This window comes from Neofelis nebulosa, chromosome 1, assembly GCF_028018385.1.
Source record: "Neofelis nebulosa isolate mNeoNeb1 chromosome 1, mNeoNeb1.pri, whole genome shotgun sequence".
Classification (NCBI taxonomy): domain Eukaryota; kingdom Metazoa; phylum Chordata; class Mammalia; order Carnivora; family Felidae; genus Neofelis; species Neofelis nebulosa.
In genome coordinates this window covers 118,561,195-118,589,163 of record NC_080782.1, presented here as the reverse complement: position 1 = coordinate 118,589,163, position 27,969 = coordinate 118,561,195, and the positions used below count along the sequence as shown (strand labels likewise).

The 27,969-nt window shown below is 36.5% G+C and overlaps 1 protein-coding gene across 4 annotated transcripts in view; it reads left to right on the top strand.

The window, feature by feature from the left end:
• RBM27 (RNA binding motif protein 27) overlaps nucleotides 1–27,969 on the top strand; it is a 76,791-nt gene that overhangs the window by 23,768 nt on the left and 25,054 nt on the right. The window contains exons 4-13 of one of the 4 annotated variants that reach the window (XM_058732718.1): nucleotides 759–850; nucleotides 1,519–1,712; nucleotides 2,451–2,711; nucleotides 4,877–5,164; nucleotides 7,753–7,887; nucleotides 16,657–16,821; nucleotides 18,669–18,818; nucleotides 22,454–22,598; nucleotides 23,187–23,340; nucleotides 26,645–26,941. In XM_058732718.1, coding sequence (XP_058588701.1) covers nucleotides 759–850; nucleotides 1,519–1,712; nucleotides 2,451–2,711; nucleotides 4,877–5,164; nucleotides 7,753–7,887; nucleotides 16,657–16,821; nucleotides 18,669–18,818; nucleotides 22,454–22,598; nucleotides 23,187–23,340; nucleotides 26,645–26,941 — 1,881 coding nt within the window. Of the gene's footprint in view, nucleotides 1–758; nucleotides 851–1,518; nucleotides 1,713–2,447; nucleotides 2,712–4,876; nucleotides 5,165–7,752; nucleotides 7,888–16,656; nucleotides 16,822–18,668; nucleotides 18,819–22,453; nucleotides 22,599–23,186; nucleotides 23,341–26,644; nucleotides 26,942–27,969 lie in introns of all 4 variants that reach the window. The other 3 variants (XM_058732711.1, XM_058732731.1, XM_058732725.1) reach the window with 3 other exon arrangements.

Below are 27,969 nucleotides of genomic sequence, written 5' to 3'. Positions count from 1 at the left end.
CCCTCCCCTGCTCACTCACTCTCTCTCTCTCTGTCTCTGTCTCAAAAATAAACATTAAAAAATAAAAGAAGACAATATTTCCATTAATTCCAATATCATTTTCCTGTAAATCTCGTGAAATGTGTCGTTTATGGCACTTATTTACTTTACCATTTTTTCTTGAAACATTTTCTATGAAATAAATCTACAGCCCTCAAATTATGAGTATATTTTATAATTAGGAAAACAGGAACCATTTTGCATATGATACTTAGAAATGCAGAATTGCTGTTTCTGCGGTTTAATTGTGAGGGACTAATTGCTGTTTTCCTCCTGCACTTACATTCTCTACCTTAAACTAACATTTAAAAATTAGTGTATTACTGTTAAAATAATTTCAGCATCTTTTTTACTCCCCCTGTTGCCTAACTTTTTTAGATGTGATTTGCCTCCAATATTTCTTTCTTTCATCTTTTTTTAAAAAGTTTATTTATTTTGAGAGAGAGCTTGAGACAGCGAGCAGGGGAGGGGAAGAGGGAGAGAGGGAGAGAATCCCAACAAGTCTCCACGCTGATGCATGGCTTGAACCCACAAACCTTGAGACCATGACCTGAGCTGAAATCAAGAGTTGGACACTCAACTGTCTGAGCCGCCCAGGAGCCTCTTGACTTCAGTATTTCAGTGTATTTGTGCCCTCTCTTTCGTTAGAAAGATTATCAGGTGGATGTATTTCGTAATTAGTAGAAGGACTGATCTTTCTAATGAATGCTTTCATGTAGGTATTTCAGGAGCCGGCAGAGGAAGAACGAGATGGCAGAAAAAAGAAGTATCCTAGTCCCCAGAAGACTCGTTCAGAATCTAGTGAACGAAGGTTTGTGTTTGTATTTAATTAGGAAGACACTCATAATTCACTTTTCAGTTACCTTGTAGGGGCATTAACAGGATTTTTAACATATGTACTGATCCCTCTCTCTCTAAACTGATTAAAGAAAGTGAATGTTCCCTTCCTTCCATTCTGTTTTTTGTCTTTGTCATACTTTCTCTTCTTTTTATAAACAGTCATCATTATGTGCTTTCCCCAAGAGCACAGGGGTGGGAGTAGTCTCCTTAGAGGATATTAATGAAATGTTCCATTTGGTTAGGGGTGCTCACTATTAAAATCATCCATAGTATTTTATATTACAAATAGTTCAGTTTATATGTTGAATCATCAGCCTGCCATCCAGAAATTAGTCTTTTGTTTAGGAAAACTTTATTTCAGCCTTTTTTTCTTTCCTACTTGTAAATTTCTTTTTTTTCCCCTCCCCTTCCCCATACTTTGGATTCACCTCTTTCGTTTCTCCCCACCCAGTATACTTGAGGGAATGTTTTTTCTTTTTATATAATGGATCAGAGGAGTTGTGCTGTGGCTTTATGGCTTTCTAAAAAAGCAAGACGTTACGAGTTTTGATGAATCAGGGAGGGTATTTCATACTCCTGATTCATTTGCTTACTTGGTTTCTCTAGTGTATATATGGCTTTTATATCTGTGCATTATAGGACACGTGAGAAAAAAAGGGAAGATGGCAAGTGGAGAGACTATGACCGGTACTACGAGCGGAATGAATTGTACCGTGAGAAATATGACTGGAGAAGAGGCAGGAGTAAGAGCCGGAGTAAGAGCCGAGGCCTGAGTCGAAGCCGAAGCCGAAGTAGAGGGCGCAGCAAAGACCGGGATCCAAGTAGGAATGTTGGTGAGTAGATGAGGCTTCCCCCTAAAAACTCTATATTGCTTATTTTCCTTTATCATAACTGTATCAGAACTTCCCTTCAAGGCACATTACCTTTAACGTGTCTGAGCGATATAAAATCTAGAAATGTCTCAAAAAATCTAATACTGATTTTGTTACAGAGACAGGGCTGAGTTTGACTAAAAAGAAGCTGTTGATAGGTATATCATGGTACATGTCTAGGCTTAAAGTCATTTTGTATAATTGAAACTAATGTCATTTCATCAACAAGGCTATCATTGGAGGAAGAGGATTACCTGCTCCTTCCCCCACCCTCTGACTAAAAATAATTGATTTGCTTTAAGATTGCCTAGAGTTTCTAAAATTAAAAATAAAAAATGTAGGTAGATAACTAACTGGGATCCCAACCACTCATTACCAGGATGAAGTCAGTTCTTGGAAGTCACTTCTTAGGTAGCTTTCTTAGTAACTCTCAGTGGTGAAGCTGGTCTTTCTTCATTATGTACTGATGTTGATGTTATAAAAGATGATTTTACATAAGCTTTTGTTAAGATACATCACGTTGTTGATGCTCCTGCTTTTAGGATATATTAATAATGAGAACACTTTGAAATACGGATAGCTCAGTAAGTTTACTGCAATGTTCTCTTTTTCCCTGTTCTGTGAAAAAAGGAATCGTAGGTTGAGAACATAAATGTCTAATCTCGGTTGTTTCTTGTTTTTACTTTGTCTCTAAAGCAGAGCACAGGGAAAGATCAAAGTTCAAGAGTGAAAGGAACGACTTGGAGAGTTCCTATGTGCCTGTGTCTGCACCACCTCCGAGCTCTTCTGAGCAGTACTCCTCTGGGGCACAGTCTATTCCCAGCACTGTTACTGTGATTGCACCTGCGCACCACTCTGAAAACACAACGGAGAGTTGGTCTAATTACTATAACAATCATAGCTCTTCCAATTCTTTTGGTCGAAACCCACCACCAAAGAGGCGATGCAGAGATTATGATGGTAAAAATTGTCCTTTCGATTGTACCCCAAAGTGCTAGTAAAGCTAATGTGAATATTGCAGACCTTTTCATTTTAATCCAGATTTTTGTTAAAAGGGATGGATGAGGAGGAAAATCTCTTTTGGTATATGCTTATTTGCTTTTTTGATTTAATAGTTTGGTTCTGGTTAAGAGGGTGTTCACATGTCATCCATTCATTTGTTTGTTGTTGTTACTTCAGACAGTATACCACAAAATTTGGTAGGCATTAGGAATTGTAATTTATTTGTGTAGTGTTTGGTGGTGGGAATTTGTTAAGCATTATAACTTAGTTAAAATTTTAATATGCTGACTTTCCATTTGAATGTATGTATGTATTTAGGTGTGTATGTATTTTAATTTTTTATTATGGAAATATTTAAATATTAATGTTGACGGAACAATGTAATTAACCCTAGTGTATCCGTGATCTCGCATCAGCAGTTAGTAGCTCCTGGGCAATTTTGTTTTCATCTGTGCTTTTCTACTGCTTCTTCTGGACCTGTATTATTTGAAGCAAATCACAGGCATTATTAACATGTTTCCTGTAAATATAGAATATATATTTTTACATTTTGTTTTTTTTATTATTATTGTTTTTAATGTTTATCTGTTTTTGAGACAGAGACAGAGCACAAACGGGGGAGGGTCAGAGAGAGAGCGAGATACAGAATCCGAAGCAGGCTCCAGTCTCTGAGCTGTCAGCACAGAGCCCAGCACAGGGCTCGAACTCACGAACTGTGAGATCATGACCTGAGCCACAGTCGGAGGCTCAACCAACTGAGCCACCCAGGCGCCCCGACATTTTATTTATTTTTAAGTGGGAAATAGAATCAAATAATAATTCAGGCATTATCTCATTCTCACCCTGGTCTCCCAGCCACAGAGTTCTCTTAAGGCCAATTTAATGTTATTTATTTATTTATTTATTTACTTATATATTTATTTTTCAAGTTTGTTTATTTTGAGAGAGAAGGAGAGAGTAGGCAGGGGAGGACAGAGATAGAAGAAGAGAGAGAATCCCAAGCAGTTGGTGCAGAGCCCGATGAAGGGCTTGAATTCATGAACTGTGAGATCATGACCTGAGCTGAAATCCAGAGTCAGGTGTTTAACCGACCAAGCCACCCAGGCACCCCAGTGCTATTAATTTCTTATATATCTTTCCAAACATAGTCTGAATATGTGTACATAAATATGTACGTTCTCCCGTTTTCTATTTTACATAAATGCTAGTATACTATTCACACTCTTCTGCATGTATTTTTTTTCACAGAGTAGTATTTGCTGGCAGTTGTCCTATATTGGAGCTTCCTTAATGCTTTTTTGAGGTGTTTTAGTATTCTGTATGTAGAAAAACATGTTTAACTTAATTTGATGTTAATGTGCTTTTGGGGTGTTTCTAACGTTTTGTTATTATGAACAATGCTGCAGTGAATAACCTAGTAAATTGAATGTTTTTTTTCTTCCTTTTTTTTTTTTTCTTTTTACATTTATTTTAAAGTAATTTCTCCACCCAACATGGGGATTGTACTTACAACCCTGAGATCAAGAGTCACATGCTCCACCAACTGAGTCAGCCAGGCACCCCTTCCACTTTAATATTTTAAACTAAAGTTTCAAACTGTACATATAGCAAGAATGTAGAATTTAGAATAATACCATGAAAATAGATAGTTGAAATTAGATTGTCTAGTTAGGTCCTTTACCTGCTGTACCCTGCCTTTGCTATTTTGAATCTGAATTTTTTTTTATTTCCTTAAAGTAATCTCTACAACCAGTGTGAGACTCAAACTCATGACCCCAAGATCAAGAGTAGCATGCTCTATGGACTGAGCCAGCCAGGCACCCCGAGTCTGAATTTTTATTACAAAAACTTAATGGCGAATAGGTTAATCTGATAGTGGCTAGTAGCCTGTTTTGGACCCTGTTACTTGCTATCTCAACAAAGCGTAGTCTCAAAAAGTAGAGAGTACATCTGGCCCTACCTCAGTGATATGTGATGATTAACAGAGTAACACTAAGAAGGCTTTAAATTCCTTGGAGAAAAAATACTTTGTAAATCAGATAGGTAGGCTTTTCAGGGTCTTGTTTTATTTGTTTTCTGAACTCTAAATAGATTGTAATAAGATTGTTCTTCTGTTCTTACAGAAAGAGGATTTTGTGTACTTGGTGACCTTTGTCAGTTTGATCATGGAAATGATCCCCTGGTTGTTGATGAAGTCGCTCTGCCAAGCATGATTCCTTTCCCTCCACCTCCCCCTGGGCTTCCTCCTCCACCACCTCCTGGAATGTTAATGCCTCCGATGCCAGGACCAGGCCCAGGACCAGGCCCCGGCCCCGGCCCGGGTCCAGGTCCAGGTCCTGGACATAGCATGAGACTTCCTGTTCCCCAGGGACATGGCCAGCCTCCACCATCTGTTGTGCTTCCCATACCAAGTAAGTATATGTTCGTTGAATATTTCTTTCTTTAGCAAAGAATTGTATTTAGAAGAACCCATCTCTTAGCTAACTTGACACTAGATTTAAAGTTTTTGAAAGATAGATTGAGAATAGATACCTTCAAAAAATCTTAGGAGTCAAAATCTTGCTTAGTTGACAACATCTTGAGAAATCCCAGTGTTTTGAAGATGTCAGAAAAAAGAACATGCCACTTGGTTAATGAAATTTCCTAGTCTTAAAATCTGTTCTAGAATATTAAAATAATTTTTAAAGTCTTTTATGGAAATTTTCAAATATGGTAGAATAATAATATGTGTACCACATGCACGATCATCCAACTTCAGTGATTATCAGTATTCACCTGTTTTTGTCTTATTTCCTCCACCTTGCTCCCACTCCCCCGCCGCTGCCCCACCCTAGTGTGTGCGCTTTTTGGCTCATTTTTGCTGGAGTAAAATTCTAAAAGTCTTATCATTTCACTAGCATGTACTTTAGTATGAGTCTCTTTACTGATAAGGATTGTTTATTGTTTATTTTATTTTTTAGTGAACTGTATGCTCTTATCACATCCACCAAAATGGAGTACGAAATGTTTTTATTTATGTTAACGTTCATTTGAGAAAGAGAGAGCAAGCACAAGCGGGGAGGGGTAGAGAGAGGGAGACACAGAATACGAAGCACGCTCTGGGCTCTGAGCTGTCAGCGCAGAGGCCAATGTGGGGCTCGAACCTGAGAACTGTGAGATCATGAAATGAGCTGAAGTGGGATACTTAACTGACTGAGCCACCCAGGCACCCCAAGTACAAAATTTTTTTAAATGATCATTTAAAAATTCGTAACAGTTGATAGTTTAGCAAAAAGAGAAGCAAGACTAAAGTCCCTTTTTTTTTTTTTTTTTTTGTAATTAGAAAAAACTGGTGAATAGTTTACATGTGTGCAAAGATAGAACAAAATATCTATGTGGAGACATTAACAATTGTTAAGAGATGGCAAATTGTTATTTAAAAATTTTTTTTTTTAATGTTTATTCATTTTTTGAGAGACAGAGAGTGAGTGGGGGAGGGGCAGAGAGAGAGGGAGACACAATCCAAAGCAAGCTCCAGGCTCTGAACTGACAGCACAGAGCCCAGTGCGGGGCTTGAACCCACAAACCGTGAGATCATGACCTGAACCGAAGTCAGACACCCGACTGAGCCACCCAGGCGCCCCGCAAATTGTTATTTTAAAAAATGATTGCCATTCAATTTATTAAGCAGTACTTTTTCAGCTTTCTTTTTTTAAACTCTTTATTTTTGAAAATATTGTGGACTCACAAGGAAGTGACAAAAATAGTTTAGCATGAACCCATGTACCAATCACCTAGCTTTCCTGCAGTAGTATTCTTTATAGAACACATTTCATGGGGCACCTGGGTGGCTCCGTAAGTTGAGTGTCCAACTTCAACTCAGGTCACAATCTCACAGTTTGTGAGTTTGACCTGACATTGGGCTCACTGCTGTCAATGCAGAGCCTGCTTTGGATCCTTTGTCTCCCTCTCTCTCTCTGCCTCTCACCCACTTGCACTCTCTCTTTCAAAAATAAACATTAAAAAAAAAAAAGGAATTAAAAAAGAACACATTTCATTAATGTTGATAAAGATTTGGAGACATTTAATACACAGATTTAGTATTGTCAATTATATGGCATAATTGTGAAGCTCAAGTTGAGATTTTATTCCCCAGATATAAAGACATCTTCATACATAGAAATTCTCACAATAAAAGATGTGATATGTGGGAACATTTCTGTTTAATAGTGAAATCCAAGCATGTCATTTTCTCCATGTTGCTATGAAAAATTTCAAGCAAACTGAAAAGTTGAAAGAAGTATACACTGAATACCTATATACTCACCATCTAGGTTCCTGATGAATATTTTACTATATTTCTCTCGTCATGTATCTTTCTATCTTTTCCATTATTTTTATATGTTCCTTAGAGCATGCATGTGTACACTTGGGGAAGGGGCAGAAAGAAAAGGAGAGAGAATCCCAAGCATGGCTTGATCTCACAAACCATGGGATCATTACCTGAGCTGAAATCAAGAGTCGGGACGCCTGAGTGAGCCACCCAGGCGCCCCAGCCCATTATTATTTTTGATGCATTTCCTGTTGTGTTGCAGACAATCAGTATATTTAAACATGTTCATGATGTTGTAGAACTTGAGTTCTGTAGAACTTTATCATCATCCCAGAAACTTTGTTCAAGTTACTTCTCAGCCATTTTTCACTCCCATTCTCCAGAGCTAACTATTCTTTTTTTTTTGTACCCTGGAGTTGTTTTGTCTGTTTTAGAACTGAAATGTCATCTTAATTAATACTGCAACTCAGTGTGTTGAAGCATGTGTTTATCAAATTCCTTTATTCTGTTCTAAGCTAAAGTAGGTAGTTTAATAATGACTACCCAAATTAGTACTAGCATAGTATTTTTATTAGGAAACATTAGTGTTCTAACTTTTTCTTTCCTTTTCTTTCTCTCTCTTCTCTTCTCTTCTCTTCTCTTCTCTTCTCTTCTCTTCTCTTCTCTTCTCTTTTCTTTAATTCTTAGGACCACCCATAACACAGTCAAGCTTGATAAACAACCGTGACCAGCCTGGGACAAGTGCAGTGCCCAATCTTGCGCCAGTGGGAGCAAGACTACCTCCTCCTTTACCCCAGAACCTCCTTTATACAGTATCAGAACGTAAGTAAATACTGCTTGACTTAAAACTGCTAGGGTCTACAGCAATAGCACTGCTAGGAATTTATCCAAGGGATACAGGAGTACTGATGCATAGGGGCACTTGTACCCCAATGTTTATAGCAGCACTCTCAACAATAGCCAAATTATGGAAAGAGCCTAAATGTCCATCAACTGATGAATGGATAAAGAAATTGTGGTTTATATACACAATGGAGTACTACGTGGCAATGAGAAAAAATGAAATATGGCCTTTTGTAGCAACGTGGATGGAACTGGAGAGTGTGATGCTAAGTGAAATAAGCCATACAGAGAAAGACAGATACCATATGGTTTCACTCTTATGTGGATCCTGAGAAACGTAACAGAAACCCATGGGGGAGGGGAAGGAAAAAAAAAAAAAAAGAGGTTAGAGTGGGAGAGAGCCAAAGCATAAGAGACTGTTAAAAACTGAGAACAAACTGAGGGTTGATGGGGGGTGGGAGGGAGGGCAGGATGGGTGATGGGTATTGAGGAGGGCACCTTTTGGGATGAGCACTGGGTGTTGTATGGAAACCAATTTGACAGTAAATTTCATATATTAACAAATAAAAAATTAAAAAAAAAAACTGCTAGGGTCTAGAAAAGCTTAAGTTTCAGTGTTATCCTTTTAAAAAATACAATTTGTTTCTCTTCTTATGGACTGTGCCATATAAAAATTATATTTGTATTCACAAGGAAGTTTACTATGTGGTTATGCTCTTTAGTTGTGTATTAACTTGCGTGTTCATGGAGGAGAAGGGCAAGGCCTTCTGTACTGGAGAAGTTTCCTGTAGAGGAGGTAGCAACATTTATATCTCTTAAAGGACATTTCTTTTGAAGCTTTATTCTCGTCTAAAGGAAATTTATTTGAAGCTTCTGTTAAAAAATTGTACCTCTGATTGAATTTCCAAAGCACAAGGCTTATCTTCTAAGAATATACAAAAGGTCAGATAAAATATGCCTATTAATTATTTAACTTGTATGCTGGAGTGAAGATAGTGAACATCATTTAAACTGTAATATTTAATGGCTAGGATATTTATAACATTTATGTTTATAATATGTTGTTCTTCAGTCCTAATTCTTTCTTTTTTCTTAGGTGGCTTTGTTGTTTATAGTTGATTTAAAGTTTTTTAAAAAATGTCCCTAATAGCATAAAAGTGATGTAATTAGTTGTTAAAAATGTCAGGTTGTGAGTTTTTAATTTTTACAGAGCTATGTCACTTTATCGATAAATTCATCTTTTATGCAGTTCTGTTTGTCACGCATTTTTTCGTCTTTATCATACCATGGTGAGACAATTCAAAGTAATTAATAAACCCAGGTTTAAATCCTGGTTCCATTACTTTCTGTCATTGTGACCTTGGACAAGTTACTTAACTTCTTTGTATCTTAATTTTCTCTTCTGTAAAATGGGAATAATAATATTACTCACCTCATTAAGAGTGTTTGAGGAATAAAGGAATATATGTATGTAAAGTATCTAAAATAGTACCTGGCATCTAGTAAGCTAGATGTAGTGGTTAGTTTTTATACTGTAGTTATTATTGTCTGCTTAAATTTTAACTTTTCTGAAATCAAACATAATTATCTTCTAAGTCTCTACCTCCACTATCCCTGTCTTTATAAATTGAAATACAGCCATCTAGTCACCTAGAATTGAAACCTTGACATGATTGACTCATTGCTTTGCTTTTTTATATCTAGTTAGTAAAAAAATCCTTTCTCTTTTTCTTTGAAGTATCCGTTTCTCTCTATTCCTCCTGTGGCTTTTGCCCTCATCCACACTTGAATCACCTCACATTTGGATTATTGCTGTACTCCTTTTGACTCCCATTATGTTTCACTCCCCCTAAGTCACACTGCATAGTGCTGCTAGTTTTCCTAAGAAAGCCATTCACGACATGAGAACTCTGTAGTGGCCACAGTTTTCTCCTAAAGTATAGATGAACCCTTCCCTGTAGCTTCTCTTTTATATAATAAGTAATCTCACTGTGCTCTCACATACATCTTCTGGTTAGGCAATTAATATCTTGTCTTGTGTCCCTGTCTTGACTCAACTTTCTTTTCCTGTCTTCATTCCTAGTAATGTGCTCTCTCTCTTCTCTTCTTTCAAACCCCACATCTTCTAAGTACATGGGGAACATTATTGGTCTGTTGTAAACTCTGACAAGACCAAAAAGCATTTCTTACATAATGACGTATAATTGTCCATAGGCCTCCTGTTAGATTTCTTTTCATGTATATTAAGTTTATGTTCAGCTGAGCTTTTTCAGAACAACATCTTAGCCTCTCATAGTCTTCTAATTGGTGCATCTTTGTTCTACTGCTTCTTTTATTTTTCAATTAGACAAATTTTAAATGTAAAAATAAAGAAGATAGTATAATGTACTGCCATATACATCTGTTACCTGGCTTCAGCATTTATCAGTCCTGTATCATTTATTTCCCCCAATTGAGTTCTTAACGTTATTAGTTAATGCTTTTGGACTTACGAGTACAAAAAACAGATTATTTATCTGAGAGTGTATTGCAGATGGCACGTTTTCTTAGTGTTAAATTTAGTGTTGTGACTCACAATAAAAATTCTTTGTTTTTGATTTTTTTTCTAAGTCTGGCAATTACCATTTAATATTGTTAAATTTAACATAGTGACTGTAAAAATTCCACTTTGATTTTAATTTATAAAAATCTGACTGTTACCATTTATTTTAGTGACTTAGATGTTTGTTAATTGAGCAAGTATTTGGTGAATGCCTGCTATGTGCCAGGTATTGTGCTACATGCTTGAGAGCAAAGTTGAACAAGGTATCTAACCTCATTTTACTTGAACACCATTTTTTATTTTTAAGTTTTTGTGTGTTTTTTTTTTGTTTGTTTTTTTGAGAGACAGTGTGAAGGGGAGAGAAGGACAGAGAGAAGGAGATAATCTTTAGCAGGCTTCAGGGTCAGCACAGAGCCTGATGCAGGGCTTGATCTCGTAACCATGAGATTGTGACCAGAGCCAAAATCAAGAGTTGGATACTTAACCAACTAAGCCACCCAGGCACCCCCATTTTTCTATTAAAAAAAATTTTTTTTAATATTTATTTATTTTTGAGAGACAGAGTGAGCAGGGAAGGGGCAGAGAGAGAGAGGAAACACAGAATCTGAAGCAGGCTCCAGGTTCCAGGTTCCAGGTTCCGAGCTGTTAGCACAGAGCCCGATGTGGGGCTCGAACCCACGAACTGTGAGATCATGACCTGAGCTGAGGTTGGATGCTTAACCAATTGAGCCACCCAGATGCCCCATTTTTCTGTTTTTAAAAGCAAGAATATTTTGTTAATATATTAGTAACTGCTTTTCAGAAGCTGGTAACATTTTTAAGAAAATTTGGAGGAGCAGTATAGTTAGCAACTTCTTGTTTGCCCCCATTAAGAAACTATATGTGAAAAAATTTAATATTTCTGTTTAAAAACTACATTTTTATTTATAAAAAAAAGACAGTACCAGAATAAAGGACAATCCTTTTATATTTCATTTTATAAAATATTAATTTTTCCCTTCATTTTGTCTCAGACCAGTAAAAGGTGATAGCTTCCTTTTGGCGTTTGTGAATTACTGCTTTAGAGGATAGTCCCATATACGCGCCAGTGTCTTGAAGAGATTTGGTTGGCAGACAAATGTCTTGAAAGTTACAGAATTATTCTTATCAGACAATTTAAAACTCTTTGTGCTATGCAAACTACTCTCTTCCTTTTTTAAAAGTTAAAATTTGATTCTAAAATTCATAGGGAAATTTGAAAACATAGGAGAAAGTTTCTGATTACAATGTAAACAGTTAAACATTTTTTTGGTGTAGTTTGTTAGGCATAAATTTTTTATATCTTTGTATTTAGTTGTTTTAAAAATAGCTTTTTTTTTTTTAATTTTCTTTTAGATATAAGTTGAATCCTTCAAATTGTTCAGGTATATTTTTCTTAATAGTGTAATGAGTAATTTCCCAAAAAATTAGAACTTCACTTCAAACAAAGTAAAAAAATGTATTAGAGAACTTGAGCTCTCAAAGTTTAACAAGTTGGGAAGGTATAAATTATGGATATTTTGTTGTCGTTAAAATTCACAACACAGAAGATGTTTATAAGTGGAATACAGCATATCAAATGGTATTTACTTTTGAAAATTATGTCTGTAGAAACCCAGGATATACAGAGAAAAATGATATCTGGGGTTTTGGAAGGAAAAATAGAGGAGTTTCCCTAATGCTAGGTACTGGGAATATACAGATGAGTAAGAAATGATTCTTGTAACAAGTTAAAAATCTAATAGTGGAAAAGAAATGTGTTTTTTAAAATATAGCATATTTTGCCATTGTAACTAGATGAACAGAGTGGCTCAGAAATACAGGTGACAAAGAAACTAATTCTGTCAAAAATAAAACATCCAGCCTGTGGTTATTACTTGTTTTGGAATAGGACAATTGAATATTAAAAGAAAAGGAATTATCTTCACTGTATAACTGGGTAGGGTATATATGGCCTCTGGTAATGCTATTTAAAAGGTGTTGTCAAATAGATACAGTTTAGAAGAAATTCTGAAATGTTGTTTTGTTGCATTAAAAATGTCACAGATACTCTGAAAATGACTTAAGGAATATAGATGGAATTGCATGGAAAGAGAACAATATCATAACACACATTAAAATCACCTCTGTCCTCTGCGGTACTCAAGACATTTTATCCAAATTTGAAATAACCAATTCAGTGTATAATTTTTTGGTTTTCAGGACCAGTTTTAAGTATATTCCCCTTTCTCCTTTAAATTTGGTCTCTTTTTTATGTTTCTCTGAAGAAGATGTGGTAGATCTATTTTATCATCGCTAAGCTCAGTGTAACGAGTATGAGCAAGAGTAATAGTAGAATATAACATCCTGTATTCTACAGACTGATGTTTTGGGTTGAAGGTAGTTGTCAGTCTCCAAATGAATTTATGTAAATTATCTCTTAAAATACATTTCCTGTTACCGACTGTGTAAAATTATTTAAAGCCCTGTACACCTAAACTTGAGATTCTGCACTTAATTCTGTGGAATGCATAAATAATGTTTCTTTGTGCAGAATCTTGGGTTTTGAGGTCTAGAAAATTTATTCGTATCCGATAGAGTCATTGAATGTTGTCTGGGACATCTCTCCCCTTGTGTTTTACTTTGTTTTGTCTTGCATTCATTATCTTACTGTCCATTTCAGCATACAGATTTTCATCCAAAATACTTGTCATTGGGATACTTTTAATAAATAAACTTTCATCGCTTCTTTAAGTCACTCTTTATTGAGTTCCTACTATGTACCAGACATCATTTAGACCCTGGAACTTTAGATGGTGTGCCAGGGACCTTGGATTCTAATACTGAAGATACATGATCAATATGGCCAATAATTGGAAGGTGTAGCTTTTTTGTTTTCTAATTGAGCTTTTAGTTTAAAGCTTAAGATTTTTTTTCCCTTGGAAAACTTTTAAAGACAAAATCAGGAAATTACAAAGAGTAGCTAAAAATTCTATTTGAATAAAGACTATCTTCAGCTGACTAGAGTTAACATTAAGAAGGTGAAAATTTGGGGGGTGCCTGGGGAGTTCAGTTGGTTGTGTCTGATTCTTGATTTCGGCTCAGATCATGATCTCATGGTTCGTGGGTTCAAGCCCTGTTTTGGGCTCTGCACTGATAGCACAGAACCTACTTGGGATTCTTTTTCTTTCTCTCTGCTCCTCCCCTGTTCACTCTTTCTCTCTAAAAATAAATAACTAAACTTTATTTTTAAAAACTGAAAATTTTGCTGTCAGGCATATAAGATATATGAAAAACTTAGGAGCATGAACTTGGGAGTGTTTGCACTTTGAAATTCTCCATTCACTCTGTGCTGATCAGAACTAAAATTAATGAATATAAGTTGTGATCAGCTCACCTTCACAGTTATTGTAACATACTTCATTTAAGAAAACTTATGGAGGGTCGCCTGGGTGGCTTGGTCGGTTAAGCGTCCGACTTCGGCTCAGGTCGTGATCTCACGGCCCATGAGTTCGAGCCCCGCGTCGGGCTCTGTGCTGACAGCTCAGAGCCTGGAGCCTGTTTCAGATTCTGTGTCTCCCTCTGTCTCTGCCCTTCCCCTGTTCATGCTCTGTCTCTCTCTGTCTCAAAAATAAATAAACGTTGAAAAAAAAAATTTAAAAAAAAAAAAAAAGAAAACTTATGGAAAATTTCAAATATACAAAGAAGGAAAGCAAATACTGCAGGAATGTTCAGGTACTCATGGCCTTCAATGCTTCTCAACATATGGAGTTAATCTTGCTTCATGTATAGCTCATCCCTGACTTGATTATTTTAGAACAAGCCCCAAACATAACATTTCATCTGTAAAAACTTCATTGTATATCTTTGAAAGATAAGGATTGAACAATCACAGTACTTTATTACACTCCCAAAATATTTGTAAGTTTACTGTTGTCAAATATGCCATCAGTGTTCATATTTCTAAATTGTACCGTAGGTGTCCTTTTACAGCTGGTTCATTTGAAGCTGGATCCAAACAAGGTTACATATTATATTTAGAAGATGTATTTCTTAAGTCTTTACACCTATAACAGTTTCTTGTACCTCTGTTTTGTTTTTTCTTGACCTTTATTTGTTAAAGAAACTGATCATTTGTCCTGAAGAATGTTTTCACATTCTGGACTTGGCACATTACATCCCCTTGTGTCATTTAACACATTCTTCTATCTTCTGGGTTTTCTATAAATTGGGGGCTAAATTTTGAGGCATTGGATTCACATTTGTTTGTTTTTTGTTTTTGTCGTGAATATTTTATTGATGTACTTCCTACTACAGTATTTTATGATATACATAATATTTCCTTTCTGCATTGTAAATGCTGATCAATGTGTACAGGTGTTTTCATCCTGATTGATCCATTTTGAAAGTAGTTCATGGTTTCAGCAGCCATTTGTAATCACTGCTTAGACCTGTTGTTTCATTAAGGGTTGTTGAAGAACATCAGACTGCATTTGAATAAACAACCATCTTTCTAAAATTAAATGCATGTTCTTTGTCATTCATGTTGACAAGAAGACATTGTGCAGATTAGCCTTTAACTTTTCATTTCACTTTAAGACAGTTATTAGTTAAGTATACTTGGTACATTGAGTGCTGTGTCAAAAATTTAAACTAGTTGTATGGACTGAGAATGTACTTCCCCATTTTTCTCTTTAGCACACCCCTTCATTCTGCAGGAAATTCTGCCCAGTAGGTCGTTCTTACAACTATTTTCAGATCGTTGATGATATGTTAGGTTGTTTTTGCAATGTAGTGATCAAAAGATTCTTTTTTAATGCAAATTTTGAAAGAATTGGTGCTAAGCACACAGTTTTGTGGTCTGCTGTACAGTATGATTTGTCACCTCCTTAGCTTCATACGTAGGAAGAGAAGGGTAGTAAAATTTAGTACATCTGTTTCTTTTGTACATTTACTATAAAATCAAGTGGCTGTATTGTGGTTTGTTCTGTTAAAAGTGTATTAAAAATCTTTTGGAGGGGCACATGGGTGGCTCAGTCAGTTAAGCGCTTGACTTCGGCTCAGGTCACGATCTTGCGGTCTGTGAGTTTGAGCCCTGCGTCATGCTCTGTGCCGGCAGCTCAGAGCCTGGAGCCTGCTTCGGATTCTGTGTCTCCTCTCTTTGCCCCTCCCATGCTCATACTCTGTGTCTCTCTGTCTCTCAATAATAAACGTTAAAAAAAAAAGTTAAAAAAAAATCTTTGGAATTTTATAACTGTTAAGGAAATTTATCAGGTGTAAAAGAAATTCTAAATTCACTTATCTTGTGCCACATAGTGAACATCTGACTTTAAATATAAAGTGTTGAGTAAACATTATAAATAGGTCTCATGGGGTAGTCAGTAAAACAGATACTATTAAGCGTCCAATGAAAGAAAAAAGCCTACTCCTTGGTACTTCTTTTTAAATCTTTTTCTACCAAATTTGACTTCATTGTGTCAGAGATTCTTGTGTTAATATATGTAAGCTCTAAATGTGTTTTTTTTTCAAAAGTCATTCTTAGTATCTGAGGTAATTTCATACGTACAGTAGTTGGTCTGTTTATCTCGGGTTTTGTCCTTTTTTTCTTTGTACTTGTTATCTACCTGTTCAAGGGATAACAAGTTTTCACTGTCTTGTTTAGTGTTTTCCTTTTGAACGTTTCTCATTTTCTGTGAGGATATGCTTGTGGTGTTTTTTGTTTTTAATTTTTTTATTGTTTTTTCTGCTCCCAGATATGGGAATATGTTTTGTGTCAACCTTAAACTATGTGGTTTTGAGGAGAGAAGAGTTTTTGTTTTTAATGGATGTGATAGTCTTCAAAAAACTACATGTCTTGCTGGATACAAAACTGTACACAAGTAATAGCTCAGGGCACCTTTACCTGATAGTGTGATATGGTTGACTGTTCAGTTTTGGGTACAATTAGCATATAGTTGTTCCACTTAAGATTGTGAAAAATGGAGATTATGCAATCATACTGCCTAATTCTCACTCTTTCTTTATACCTCAGTGCATCCTAACTGGTTATGTGCCTGTTTCTTGAGTTAGGAAGAATATCAGTAATACCTTTCTCGACTGGCATTTTGGTGTACTCTCTCTGTTCTTGGCTAAAGTCTCAGGAAGTACATCATTCCCTGAGAAGCTTGTGACTCTCATTCCCAGCTGCCCTCCTATTCTTTCCTCTGTAGGACAGCCCATGTACTCTCGTGAACATGGTGCTGCTGCATCTGAGCGACTTCAGTTGGGGACACCGCCTCCTCTGTTGGCAGCTCGTTTGGTGCCACCTCGAAACCTCATGGGATCCTCCATTGGGTACCATACCTCAGTCTCCAGCCCCACCCCTCTGGTCCCAGGTAAGCTTTGCTACAGATGGCCGGCCATCCACCCTCTGATCTTTTTGTACCATAGCTTGCCAGCCTGCGTGGTGCCTGGCATCCTGATCTGCCATCACAAATTCCCACCGAACCTCTTAGGTAGTTTTCTCTTCTGTTCCTCTGCCTCTTTGATTTGTCCCTAGTGGTTGCTAGATTAGGCCTCCTGTGTGTCTGTCATCTCTGGTGTCCTCTATGTGGACTTTTAGTGCCTCAGTAACAAAGTCATGGTAGTTCCTTGAACTGATTTCTAATACAGTAAATAGGAAGAGAATATCTACTTGGATATTTTCTAATCAGTTACACATTACAAGAAAAACTAGGATAATTTTTTAAAAAGCAAACCAAAAACATCTGTTTTTCTTGCTGATCATGGATGAGCATATCTTTTTTTCCCTCTCTGATCCATGTATGACCTGGCTGTGTATAATGTAGTAATTTCTGGAAAACTCTTCCCTCCTACTTATGTGTACCTTTGGAAGACCTGTGGAGTGCTTTGTGGGTGTTTCATGAGGTTTTTAACATTTCTTGCTTTCCCTTTAGATCTGAGTCCATCATAACTGTCTAAAGGACTTTTGAGTTTCTAGGGGTTCTGTGTATTCTCAGGAATTATAGAACAAGGTCATTTGATTATGTAACTGCTTTAAAACCTACAGCTGTAGGAGATTTTCTTTCAAGACTACCAAGTGGTAACTGAAAACTTTTTTATCATAATTTGCTGATTTTATACTTTGAATCATATTGATTGGCCATTAGTAAGGATCTGAATGTCTCTTACTTTGTAGCTGAAACTTAATATGAACGCCATAGAGCATTTTTCCACCAAGGAAGAAAAAGAGACGCAAGGACTTCTAAATCACAGTTGTGAAAATCAGTGTCTTCACTTAATCTTAACCCTTGTTTCATTTTATGTAGGATGAAGAGGATATATACCACTTAGAGATGAACATATTCAGAATTTTTGTAATACTAACAAAATAGCCATTTAGCATTATAATTTTAAGAATTAAATATTTAGTTGTAGAGAAAACAAAGGGAATGTGATAAAAGTGGCATTGATGGGGTGGTTGGTAGTAACATAATGATTATATTTGTAAATGTAAAATTTTTTTAGCTGTTTGAAATAAAACATTTGAAATGTTTTATGTATGAAAGCAGCTATTATATCTCCATTTTAAAATGTAGGTAAGCAAATTAGTAGATTGATTTTTTTCTCTATTTTTTTCCCTACTTAAAAGAGTACCTAGGGTGGGGGGGATGGCTAAATGGGCAAGGGGCATTAAGGAAGACACTTGTTGGGATGAGCACTGGGTGTTCTACCCAGGGGATGAATCTACTTGTAAAGTCATTATTGCACTATATACTAACTTGGATGTAAATTAAAAAAAAAAAGAGTACCTAGAAATTGGTGAAACATGATAACAGAGGAAACTCAACCAGTCCTTTATATATAGTATTCATATATGTGCATATTTCTCTTAAAATATTTAAGAGATGTTTGGATTAAGTGATTAATATATAGGATAAAAATGGCTAGCTAAGGTAAATGAATTTGGAAATATCTCCGTAATCAAGAACAGATACGTGTATCTGTGTTTTGAGACAGGAGCGTTTTTATTTCTTTCACTTCTAACAGGTGTATTAATATATATTGTGATTCAGATTGTGTGTGTGTGTGTGTGTGTGTGTGTGTGTGTGTATTTGTATGTATGTATAGGTTGATATATTTGTCAAAGAAAAATTCATTTTTTGCAGTTGTTTATAGTAATGAAAAATTACTTAACTACTCTCTTATTTGTTATGTGTTTTGTTGTTTTGTTTTCCCCCAGATACATATGAACCAGATGGTTATAATCCAGAAGCTCCTAGTATTACCAGTTCTGGTAGATCTCAGTACAGACAATTCTTTTCCAGAACACAGACACAGCGCCCAAACCTGATTGGCCTAACATCTGGAGATATGGATGCAAATCCAAGAGGTGAGAATGCCTCAGCCTTTGTTTGTTGCTGTTACACAGGAGTTCAGTACAGCATTTCAGACCTCACTAGGGTCCAAAATTATTTACACACTGTCCTTTTGAAGAGTGCTCTATAATCATCTCAAATAAATGTTTTTGAATAACTTTGTCTCCACATTTTATTTTAAAACTATAATTAGAGGGGCACCTGGGTGGCTCAGTCGGTTAAGCGTCCAACCCTTGGTTAGGTCATGATCTCATGGTTTCATGAATTTGAGCCCTGAGTCAAGCTCTGCACTGGCAGTGTGGAGTCTGCTTAGGATTCTCTGTCTCCCCCTCTGTCTGCCTCTCCCCAACTTGGGCTGTCTCTCTTAAAAAAAAAAAAATAAAATAAAATTAATAAAGCTATAATTGTAATATATTTATTTTAAAATAAAAATAATACTTTTTTTTTAATTGCTTTTTTTGTATACCTTTAGCCTGTTTTAGCTGTTTACTGGGCACTGCACTAGATATTAGGTAAAGAAAGATGAAATGGGGGCGCCTGGGTGGCGCAGTCGGTTAAGCGTCCGACTTCAGCCAGGTCACGATTTCGCGGCCTGTGAGTTCGAGCCCCGCGTCAGGCTCCAGGCTGATGGCTTGGAGCCTGTTTCCGATTCTGTGTCTCCCTTTCTCTCTGCCCTACCCCGTTCATGCTCTGTCTCTCTCTGTCCCAAAAAAAAAAAAAAAGAAAAAAAAGATGAAATGACATGGTCCCTTGCCTTCAAAGAATTTGATCACTTCAGGGTCTACTTTGTATCATAAGAGCTGTGTTGCACACTAATAACTGAGAATCTAAAATATTGCAATAAGATGATTATTTGACCTTTTTAAATATTTATGATTACAACCATATGTCAGGATCTTTACAGAGCATAGTCATAAACCTTTAAAAATTAAATGCAAGCATTTACCTTTAATATGGGTTGATGTCCTCCTTTCTCCTCCCTTAAAAAAGTTGGTTTAGGGGCACCAGGTGGCTCAGTTGGTTGAGCATTCGACTTTGGCCCAGGTTGTGATCTCATGGTTTGTGGGTTTGAGCCCCACATTGGGGTTTGTGCTGACAGCTCAGAGCCTGGAGCCTGTGTCTCCCTCTTTCTCTGTCCCTTCCCCGTGTACTCTGGTCGCTCGTGCTCTCTCTCTCTCTCTCAAAAATAAATATAAAAACATCTGAAAACAAGTTGGGTTAAAAGGTTTGATGAGGTTCCAGTTTTTCTTACTATAGTTGGTTTTCTGATATTTAATTTTAATTTGAATGACTGTCCATGGGACATCCTGACAGTATTTATCTTTTTTTTAAACATTTTTTAAAAGGTTATTTATTTATTTTGAGGGAGTGTGTGCATGTGCACCAGTCAGGGAGGGGCAGAGAAAGAGATTCCCAAGCAGGCTCTGCATGGAGCTGGGCTCATAGCTTGATCCCACAAACAGCAAGGTCATGAGCTGATCAATAGTTGGATGCTTAACTGAGCCACCCGGGCACCCCCCCTGACAATGTTTTTCTGATTTAGTTATATGGTGACTATTTTCGTGTTCTTACCTTCTTTCCTGTCTTGATTTTATTAACTTTTATTTACTGCCATTAATATCATTGTTACTACTGCAAGCTAACAGTTTTGTGTCAAGATGAAACCAAATGCTTTTGTATATGTATTATTATCTCTTATTTTCCTTTCCTACAACTCCTTAAAAGAGGTACTATTTTAATTCTCTTTTTACAGATAAAGACACTGAGGATTAGAGAGGTTAAAGAAATTTGCCCAAAGTCACACAGCTTTTAGTGGCTGAACTAGAATTTGAACCCAGGTCATTCCAATTCTGAAGAGTATACTATTACCTTCTATGCTATAATGCATATATTATTACCAAATTACTTGAAATTAGTGGAAAGATCAGAGTCTTAAAAATTCAAGTTTTTCCTTTGTCGCTAGTCTGGTCTTTCTCTGCATTCATATACAGTAATTCGTGGATAATCTCACTCAGATAGAAATGAGGTCTTTGGGGGACCCTGGGTGGCACAGTTGGTTAAGTGTCTGACTTCAGCCCAGGTCATGATCTCAAAGTTCATGGGTTCGAGCCCCGTGTCGGGCTCTGTGCTAATGGCTTAGAGCCTTGAGCCTGCTATGATTCTCTGTCTCCCTCTCTCTTTCTGTCCCTTCTCCACTCACATTGTCTCTGTCTCTGAAATAAACATTTAAAAAAATTATTTTAAAAATTAAAAAAAAAAGAAATGTGGTTTTTGTACAGCAGACGTGGTTTGTCACCTTGGCAAAGTCATCCAGCCTCTAGCTCTGTATCTCTTTCTTTTTTTATAAACCACTTCAGTAAAGGAAAGCAGTAGGCAATGTTAGGAGGTAATCAAGCTATTTTAGGGAAGATCTAATGGCATCTCAGCTTCTAGAATGCATTATACCATCACAATTGCTATCTCCTCCATTTGCCTTCTGAAAATAAAGGCCCTAATAGAGCAGAGATCAAAGTTATTTTATTCACTGATTTACACGTATGTCTAATATGATTGTTGAGCTCTAGCAGCTGCTAAAGAAATACATGTTAAATCTGCATCATTATTTCCCCGATTGTCACACATATTACCCCCCACTCTCATCCCTACCCCAGCATCTAGCCCTACATGTCGTTTTTGGCTGCTGATTTTACTTTTGGTACAGTCACTTGAAGTTAAGGAGAATATTCACAGTGTATCAGGCATAGTTTTGTGTTGTTATTTATTTTTTTATTCACACCTCTTCCCACTCACAGATAAGCCATTTGTAATGTCAGTTTCTTTAAGTATTTTAGTTTTAATTGTTATGAATGAAATATAGCAATTTATAATACGGGCTTTGGGTTTTCCTCCCAACTTTTGAGTTTGAAAATTTTTAAACGCACAGGAAATCAAAAGAAATACAATAAACATCTGAATACCTTTACTTAGATTCACCTTTATTAAAGTTTTGTCACCTGTGGGCCTAAGTGCTTGCTTATGTATGCGCAATGCACATTCTTCTTTATCCCTTCTTTCCTTCTCCCTTCAGGTTTTTTTTCCCTGAGTTACTTGAAAGTATATTGCAGAGATTGTGCCCTGTAGATACTTTATTTTACTTCCAAGAATATGACGTCCTTCATAAGCACAATATCATTGCTACACATAAGAAAATCATAATTCCTTAATATCCTGTCCAGGTGAACTTTTTTTAAATCACATCAAACAGTACAAATAATTTCACTCTGTTTATGGTGCTAAGTTTGCTTGTCTGAGATGATAATTGGTAGAACTCTCCATTGTAAAGTCATCATTTGTGGGGTGTACTTTGGCACCAGATAAATATCTTGTTCTCTAACAACGTTTACTGATGAATATTGTTTTCCAACCATTGATGATCCTTGTCTGAATCAATTTTTACATTGGAGCTGCCTATGACTTTTTAAACTTCAATATTGTATTTTTAACAAAGGAGAAAAAGGAGGAGGCAGTTAGTAAATAAGCATTTCTGAAAAGGAAATGGTAGCTGGGTGCTATTCACTCTGCTTTTTAGCTTTTAGGCTATATATTGTAATCATTTGAAATTCCTCAGATACCATGCATTGTTAGTAATGTTAATTTTTGTTTCCAACAGCTGCTAACATTGTCATCCAGACTGAACCACCAGTTCCTGTTTCAATTAATAGCAACATAACCAGAGTAGTTCTTGAACCAGATAGCCGAAAAAGAGCTATAAGTGGTTTGGAAGGGCCGCTCACAAAGAAACCTTGGCTGGGAAAGTAAGACAATTTGCTACTTAGTAGTTCTAATTGGTGTATTTGTTGTTTTTGTTTGCGTTAGTAAATTTGTAAAATTCACAGTTGTCATTAATCAGTGATTTTAAAACTTTGTGTCTCAAAATTAGGGTTCCCCAAGGCATCATTAGAACATCTTAAAAATGGGAAGAGCGAGCAGAATATAATAGATATTAGTAACTTGTATTAGTAACTAATATAATAGGTATTAGTAACTTATATTCTGTACTTTTACAGAAGTTGAAAAACCCACCATTGAAAAAAATGATGTTCTTTTCTTGCTTTAAAGTTAGACTCCTTGGTAATTGTGGTGGATCTTTTTTAGCCTATTAGTTTTAATCTCATTTGGGCCTCTCTTTTTGTGATCTTTTGCTCTTCAGTCTTCTTTTTCTATACCCGTTCTGTTCCCATGTAACAAGGTCGATGTGAAAATTACTTAGTAATTTCTGAAGAATGTAAGAATGTCTTACAAATGACACTTTAATACATATAAACTTAAAGTTTTTGTGGACCTGTCTGATGGCTAGGCATAAGGTGGGGGAATTAATCAAGATCTATTAATATTCCTTTCAGGCAAGGGAATAACAGTCAGAGTAAACCAGGATTTTTGAGAAAGAATCAGTATACAAACACCAAATTAGAAGTCAAGAAGATCCCTCAGGAATTAAACAACATTACTAAACTCAATGAACACTTCAGCAAGTTTGGAACTATTGTGAACATCCAGGTAAATGTGACTAGGTTGCTGACAGATGAATGTGCTTTTATGCATCTTTGAACATAGCAGTTCACTTTGCTTAAATGAGCCAGTAATTAATCTTATAATCTCTGCTAAGTGTTTTAAGCTCCACTGTATAGCTCTATACCCAACTTTATGATGAAATTAAGCTGAATTTGTTTTTTGCTTTTTTTTTTTTTTTTTTTTAATTTGTTTCTTATCTGTAACCTCTTCCTGAAAGGACATTGAGGATGGTTAGTATATTTTTATTCATGGTGCTATCTCTGGACAAAAGACTTTTTAATCTGCTTTAGTATTCTAACTAGATAGGTAAGATTTTTGGTAATTTCTAAGGTAATTTTGTCTACTGAGTGACTTTTATATTGTAGTGAAAAAGTAATTGGTTAAGGATGGTTGTAATCTTGACAATTTAGGCAGCGTAACATGTTATCTAACATCATGTGATTTGTAGTTTCTGTATTTTGCTGTCTACTTGACACATATTCCAATTTATGCATTTGTGGTTGGGTGTTCCAGTGTAATTGAGAGTACTTGAAGTCCTTATTAATTTGCCATTTCACTCAGTTACCCCTGATGGTTAATGTTGGTCATGAAACCAAAATATGATTTATGTAACAATTTAAGAAAGTATTATGAGGGGGTGCCTGGGTGGCATAGTCGGTTAAGTGTCTGACTTAGGCTCAGGTCATAATCTCACGGTTCGTGGGTTTGAGCCCTGCGCTGGGCTCTGTGCTGACAGCTCAGAGCCTGGAGCCTACTTCAGATTCTGTCTCCCTCTCTCTGTCCTTCCCCCACTCACACTCTGTCTCTTTCTCTCAAAAATAAATATAACATTAAAAATTTTTTAAAAATTATATGAAAAAAGGCACCACCCTTAGGTCACTGCAATAAATCCCTGTTCCCTTCACCCTCCAATCTCTGTACTCATCCAAAACGTGGAGGTGTGCTATACTGGACCAGCACTGTTGAAAACACTGGCTAAAAATGAGCATGATGATCAGGGTCCTGGCCTTCATGCAGCTGACCTTCTCAGAGAGCAGAGAGAGAATAAACAAGTAAAACAGGTTAAGTGCTATAAAGATAGATATAGTAAGGTAATTAAGTGATAGAGGGGGAAGGGAACTCAAGAAAAAGCACTCTGAGAGGTGACATTTAAGCTGAGACCTGAAGAAAGTAGTATGAGGGGGTGCCTGGGTGATCTCACGGTTCCTGAGTTTGAACCCAGCATCAGGCTCCATACTGACTTTGCAGAGCCTGCTTGGGATTCTCTGTCTCTCCCTCTCCGCCCTTCTCCCACTTGTGCTCATTCGTTCTCTCTCTCTCTCTCTCTCTCTCTCTCTCTCTCTCTCAAAAAAATAAACTTTAAAAAAAAGTAGTATGAGGAAATTTTATATTTCAAAGAATTGAACCAAGGTACTCTTTTTGAAAGATTTTTAAGCACTGTGTTTTCCTGAGTATAGTCCATGTTTAATTTTATAGATAATTGGAAATCCATTAAACAAAAGTGAAAAAACAAATCACCTGAATCTCACCACATTGCAACAATAATTATTAATCTTTTGATGAACATACTGTATTTATATGGAAGAACACATATATGCACACACATAGACATGTTTTCTTTTTAAAAATACTTTACACACTTCAAGAATACAAAATCGTATCAGATGTCTCTGCCTTTTTTCTCTTACATGTTTTCTAGGTCATTATGGTTTATGGCATTTAGGAAAATTAGATGGCTTAATGTAATTTGGTATATTAGTCTTGTTGGATTGCCATAACAAATACGTATCAGAGACTAGGTGGCTTAAACAACATTTATTTTGGGGGAAGTCCGAAATCAAGGTGATGGCCATTTTGGTTCCTGGTGAGGATTCTCTTTATGATGGCCACTTTCTTGCTGTGTCCTCAAATTTTGGAAGGGGAGAAAGATCTCTTCCTTTTCCTATAAGACCTCCAGTACCATCTGATTAGGGCCCCACGCTTATGACCTCATTTAACTTTAATTACCTCCTAAAAGCCCTGTCTCCAAATGTAGTCACACAGTGAGTTAGAGTTTCAACATAAGAATTTGGGAGTGGGGGCATAAATCAGTCTGTAGCAATAGGCCATAATTTACTTACTGTTCCTTGTGGTTGAGGATTTCTGTTGTTTCTCTTATCTTCTATAAAAACAATGCTGTGGTGAGCCTCCTTGTTGCTAAACCTTTCGTTCTCTTTTTATGATGCGTTGCTGAATTAAAGGGAATTTTAAGACTTTTTATTTGTGCTCTGCCAAATTGTTTGCCAAAAGGGTTGTGCCAGTTGGTACTCCCACATGCACTGTGTTAAAGCCTGTCAACATTGTAATGTGGATCCATCAAAATGTTTTGAACCAGTTTCGTAAGTGAAAAATTATACTTGTTTTACTTTGCTTTTCTTTTTTTAAAATAAATTTTATTTATTTATTTGTTTATTTATTTAGAGTGTGAGCTGGGGAGGGGCAGAGGGGGTGGGGTGGGGGAAATCCCAAGCAGGCTTTGCAGTCAGCACAGAGCCGGACATTGGGCTCGTACTCCCAAACTATGAGATTATGACATGAGTCAAAATCAAGAGTCAGACACTTAACCCGCTGAGCCACCCAGGCGCCCCATTTGCTTTTTTAAATTACTAGGTAGATTCTGATTTATATAGATCATTTGCAGGTTTTTTTGGATATGCCTATTGATTGTCTTCGCCCATTTTTTATGAAGCCATTTATAATAGTGCTTTTCCAAGCCATTGCTTGTCATGTATATCAAAAATAGTTCTTCTATTCATCATTTAGTTTAGGGTATATTTGGACTGACAGATTTTAAATTTTTATGTGGTAGAATTTGCTACTGTTTGTCTTTATGGATCCTGTTTTTATAGGTATGCATAAAAAGATTTTCCAAACACTCAGATTGTACAGATATTCACCTTTTTTTCTTCTGTGTTTTTATTGTTTTTTTGTGGTTTTTTTTTGTTATGGTAAAATATTTTCTTTCTCTGGAGTTTATTTGGATGTAGGCTATCAGGGAGGGATCTAACAACTTTTCCCTAACTGGTTATGTAACATTACTAGGATTCTTTATTGAATAGTCTTTTTTGTATATAATTTGAAAAATATGCATATTATCTTTTAGCGTGATGGAGAACTGTACTTACAAAGCTTTCGGAATGGATTTCAGCAGGTTCTTTTCTATTCTGAAGTCTTTATCAATAATTTATCTGCATTTAACTGCTTATTAATTTGTTTGCTTTTTTTTGTTGCTTTTGTTTTTTTCTTACAGGTTGCTTTTAAGGGAGATCCAGAAGCAGCCCTCATCCAATATCTTACCAATGAGGAGGCCAGGAAAGCCATTTCCAGCACTGAAGCAGTTCTAAATAACCGATTCATTCGAGTTCTGTGGCATAGGGAAAATAATGAGCAGCCTGCATTGCAGTCTCCAACACAGCTACTCCTGCAGCAACAGCAAACACTTAGTCACCTGTCACAGCAGCACCACCATTTGCCACAGCACCTTCATCAGCAACAAGTGCTGGTGGCCCAGTCCCCTCCCTCAACGGTACATGGGGGTATCCAGAAGGTAATCTACTGGTTCATAGACAAGGAAAAGTCCTCTGGTCCCACCCTCTAGATCATTGTCAATTTGCGGTCGTTAGGTCTTCTACTTTAAAACTTCTCAGTTTGATCTGCAGACCAGCAGCATCTTATCTCCTGAGAACTTACTAGACATGCAGTTTTTTGGACCTCACCTCAACTTAGAATCACTAGGGTTGGGGCTTAAGCATCTGTGTTTTAACAAGCTCTTCACTTGATTCTTACAAACCGTAAAGTTTGACAAGTGCAATTCTGCTTCTACCAGAATTACTTGCCTGAATACAAATTCTTGGATCTTAGCACCCAGAAGTTACAGTCAGTCTGTAGAAATGGGGCCCATAAATCTACATGTTTAAAGGAATACTCTTAGTGATTCTTCTCAACACTAAAGTATAATAACTGTCCACTACCAGACAACTCTGAATCTAGAACTTCTTCTTTGTTTTGTGTTAGACTCAGTCATCCTTGTACCCACTCTTTTGTCTGACTTTTTTCCATGTAGAAAACTCTTTAAAAGCTTTAAAAATTGAAATGTAAGCTCCGAGAAAATAGGATTTTGCCTGTTTTATTCCTTCTGTCTCTTGTGTCTAAAACAAGGCTTGGCACATGTTGCTCAAACTATACTTGAATGAACAGATGAAGGAAGTAAAGAAGAAACCACTATGCATTAGTGCCATTCCAATATTGATGGTAATGCTGATCTTTTCCTAGGTGTTCTCTTGTTCGAATTAAATGCATTCAGGTTTGTTTTTTTTTTTAAAGTATTACCATATGTAATCTTAAGTCCAGTCATTATCCTTTTTATGTGCACCTCAGCCTCCATTTCTTTTGTCTAGGTCCCACTTCATGTTAGAGCCCAGAGGCAGGTGCTTCCCCTGGATGTAGGCTGAATGGTGTACAAGAGTGATATGGTCATGTTTGTGATCCATTAGACTGTGTTCTGTTAATGCAGCCCAAGATTGCACTGTGTTCTTGGGGTGTCCATATCACACTGTTATTGATATTAAGCTACTA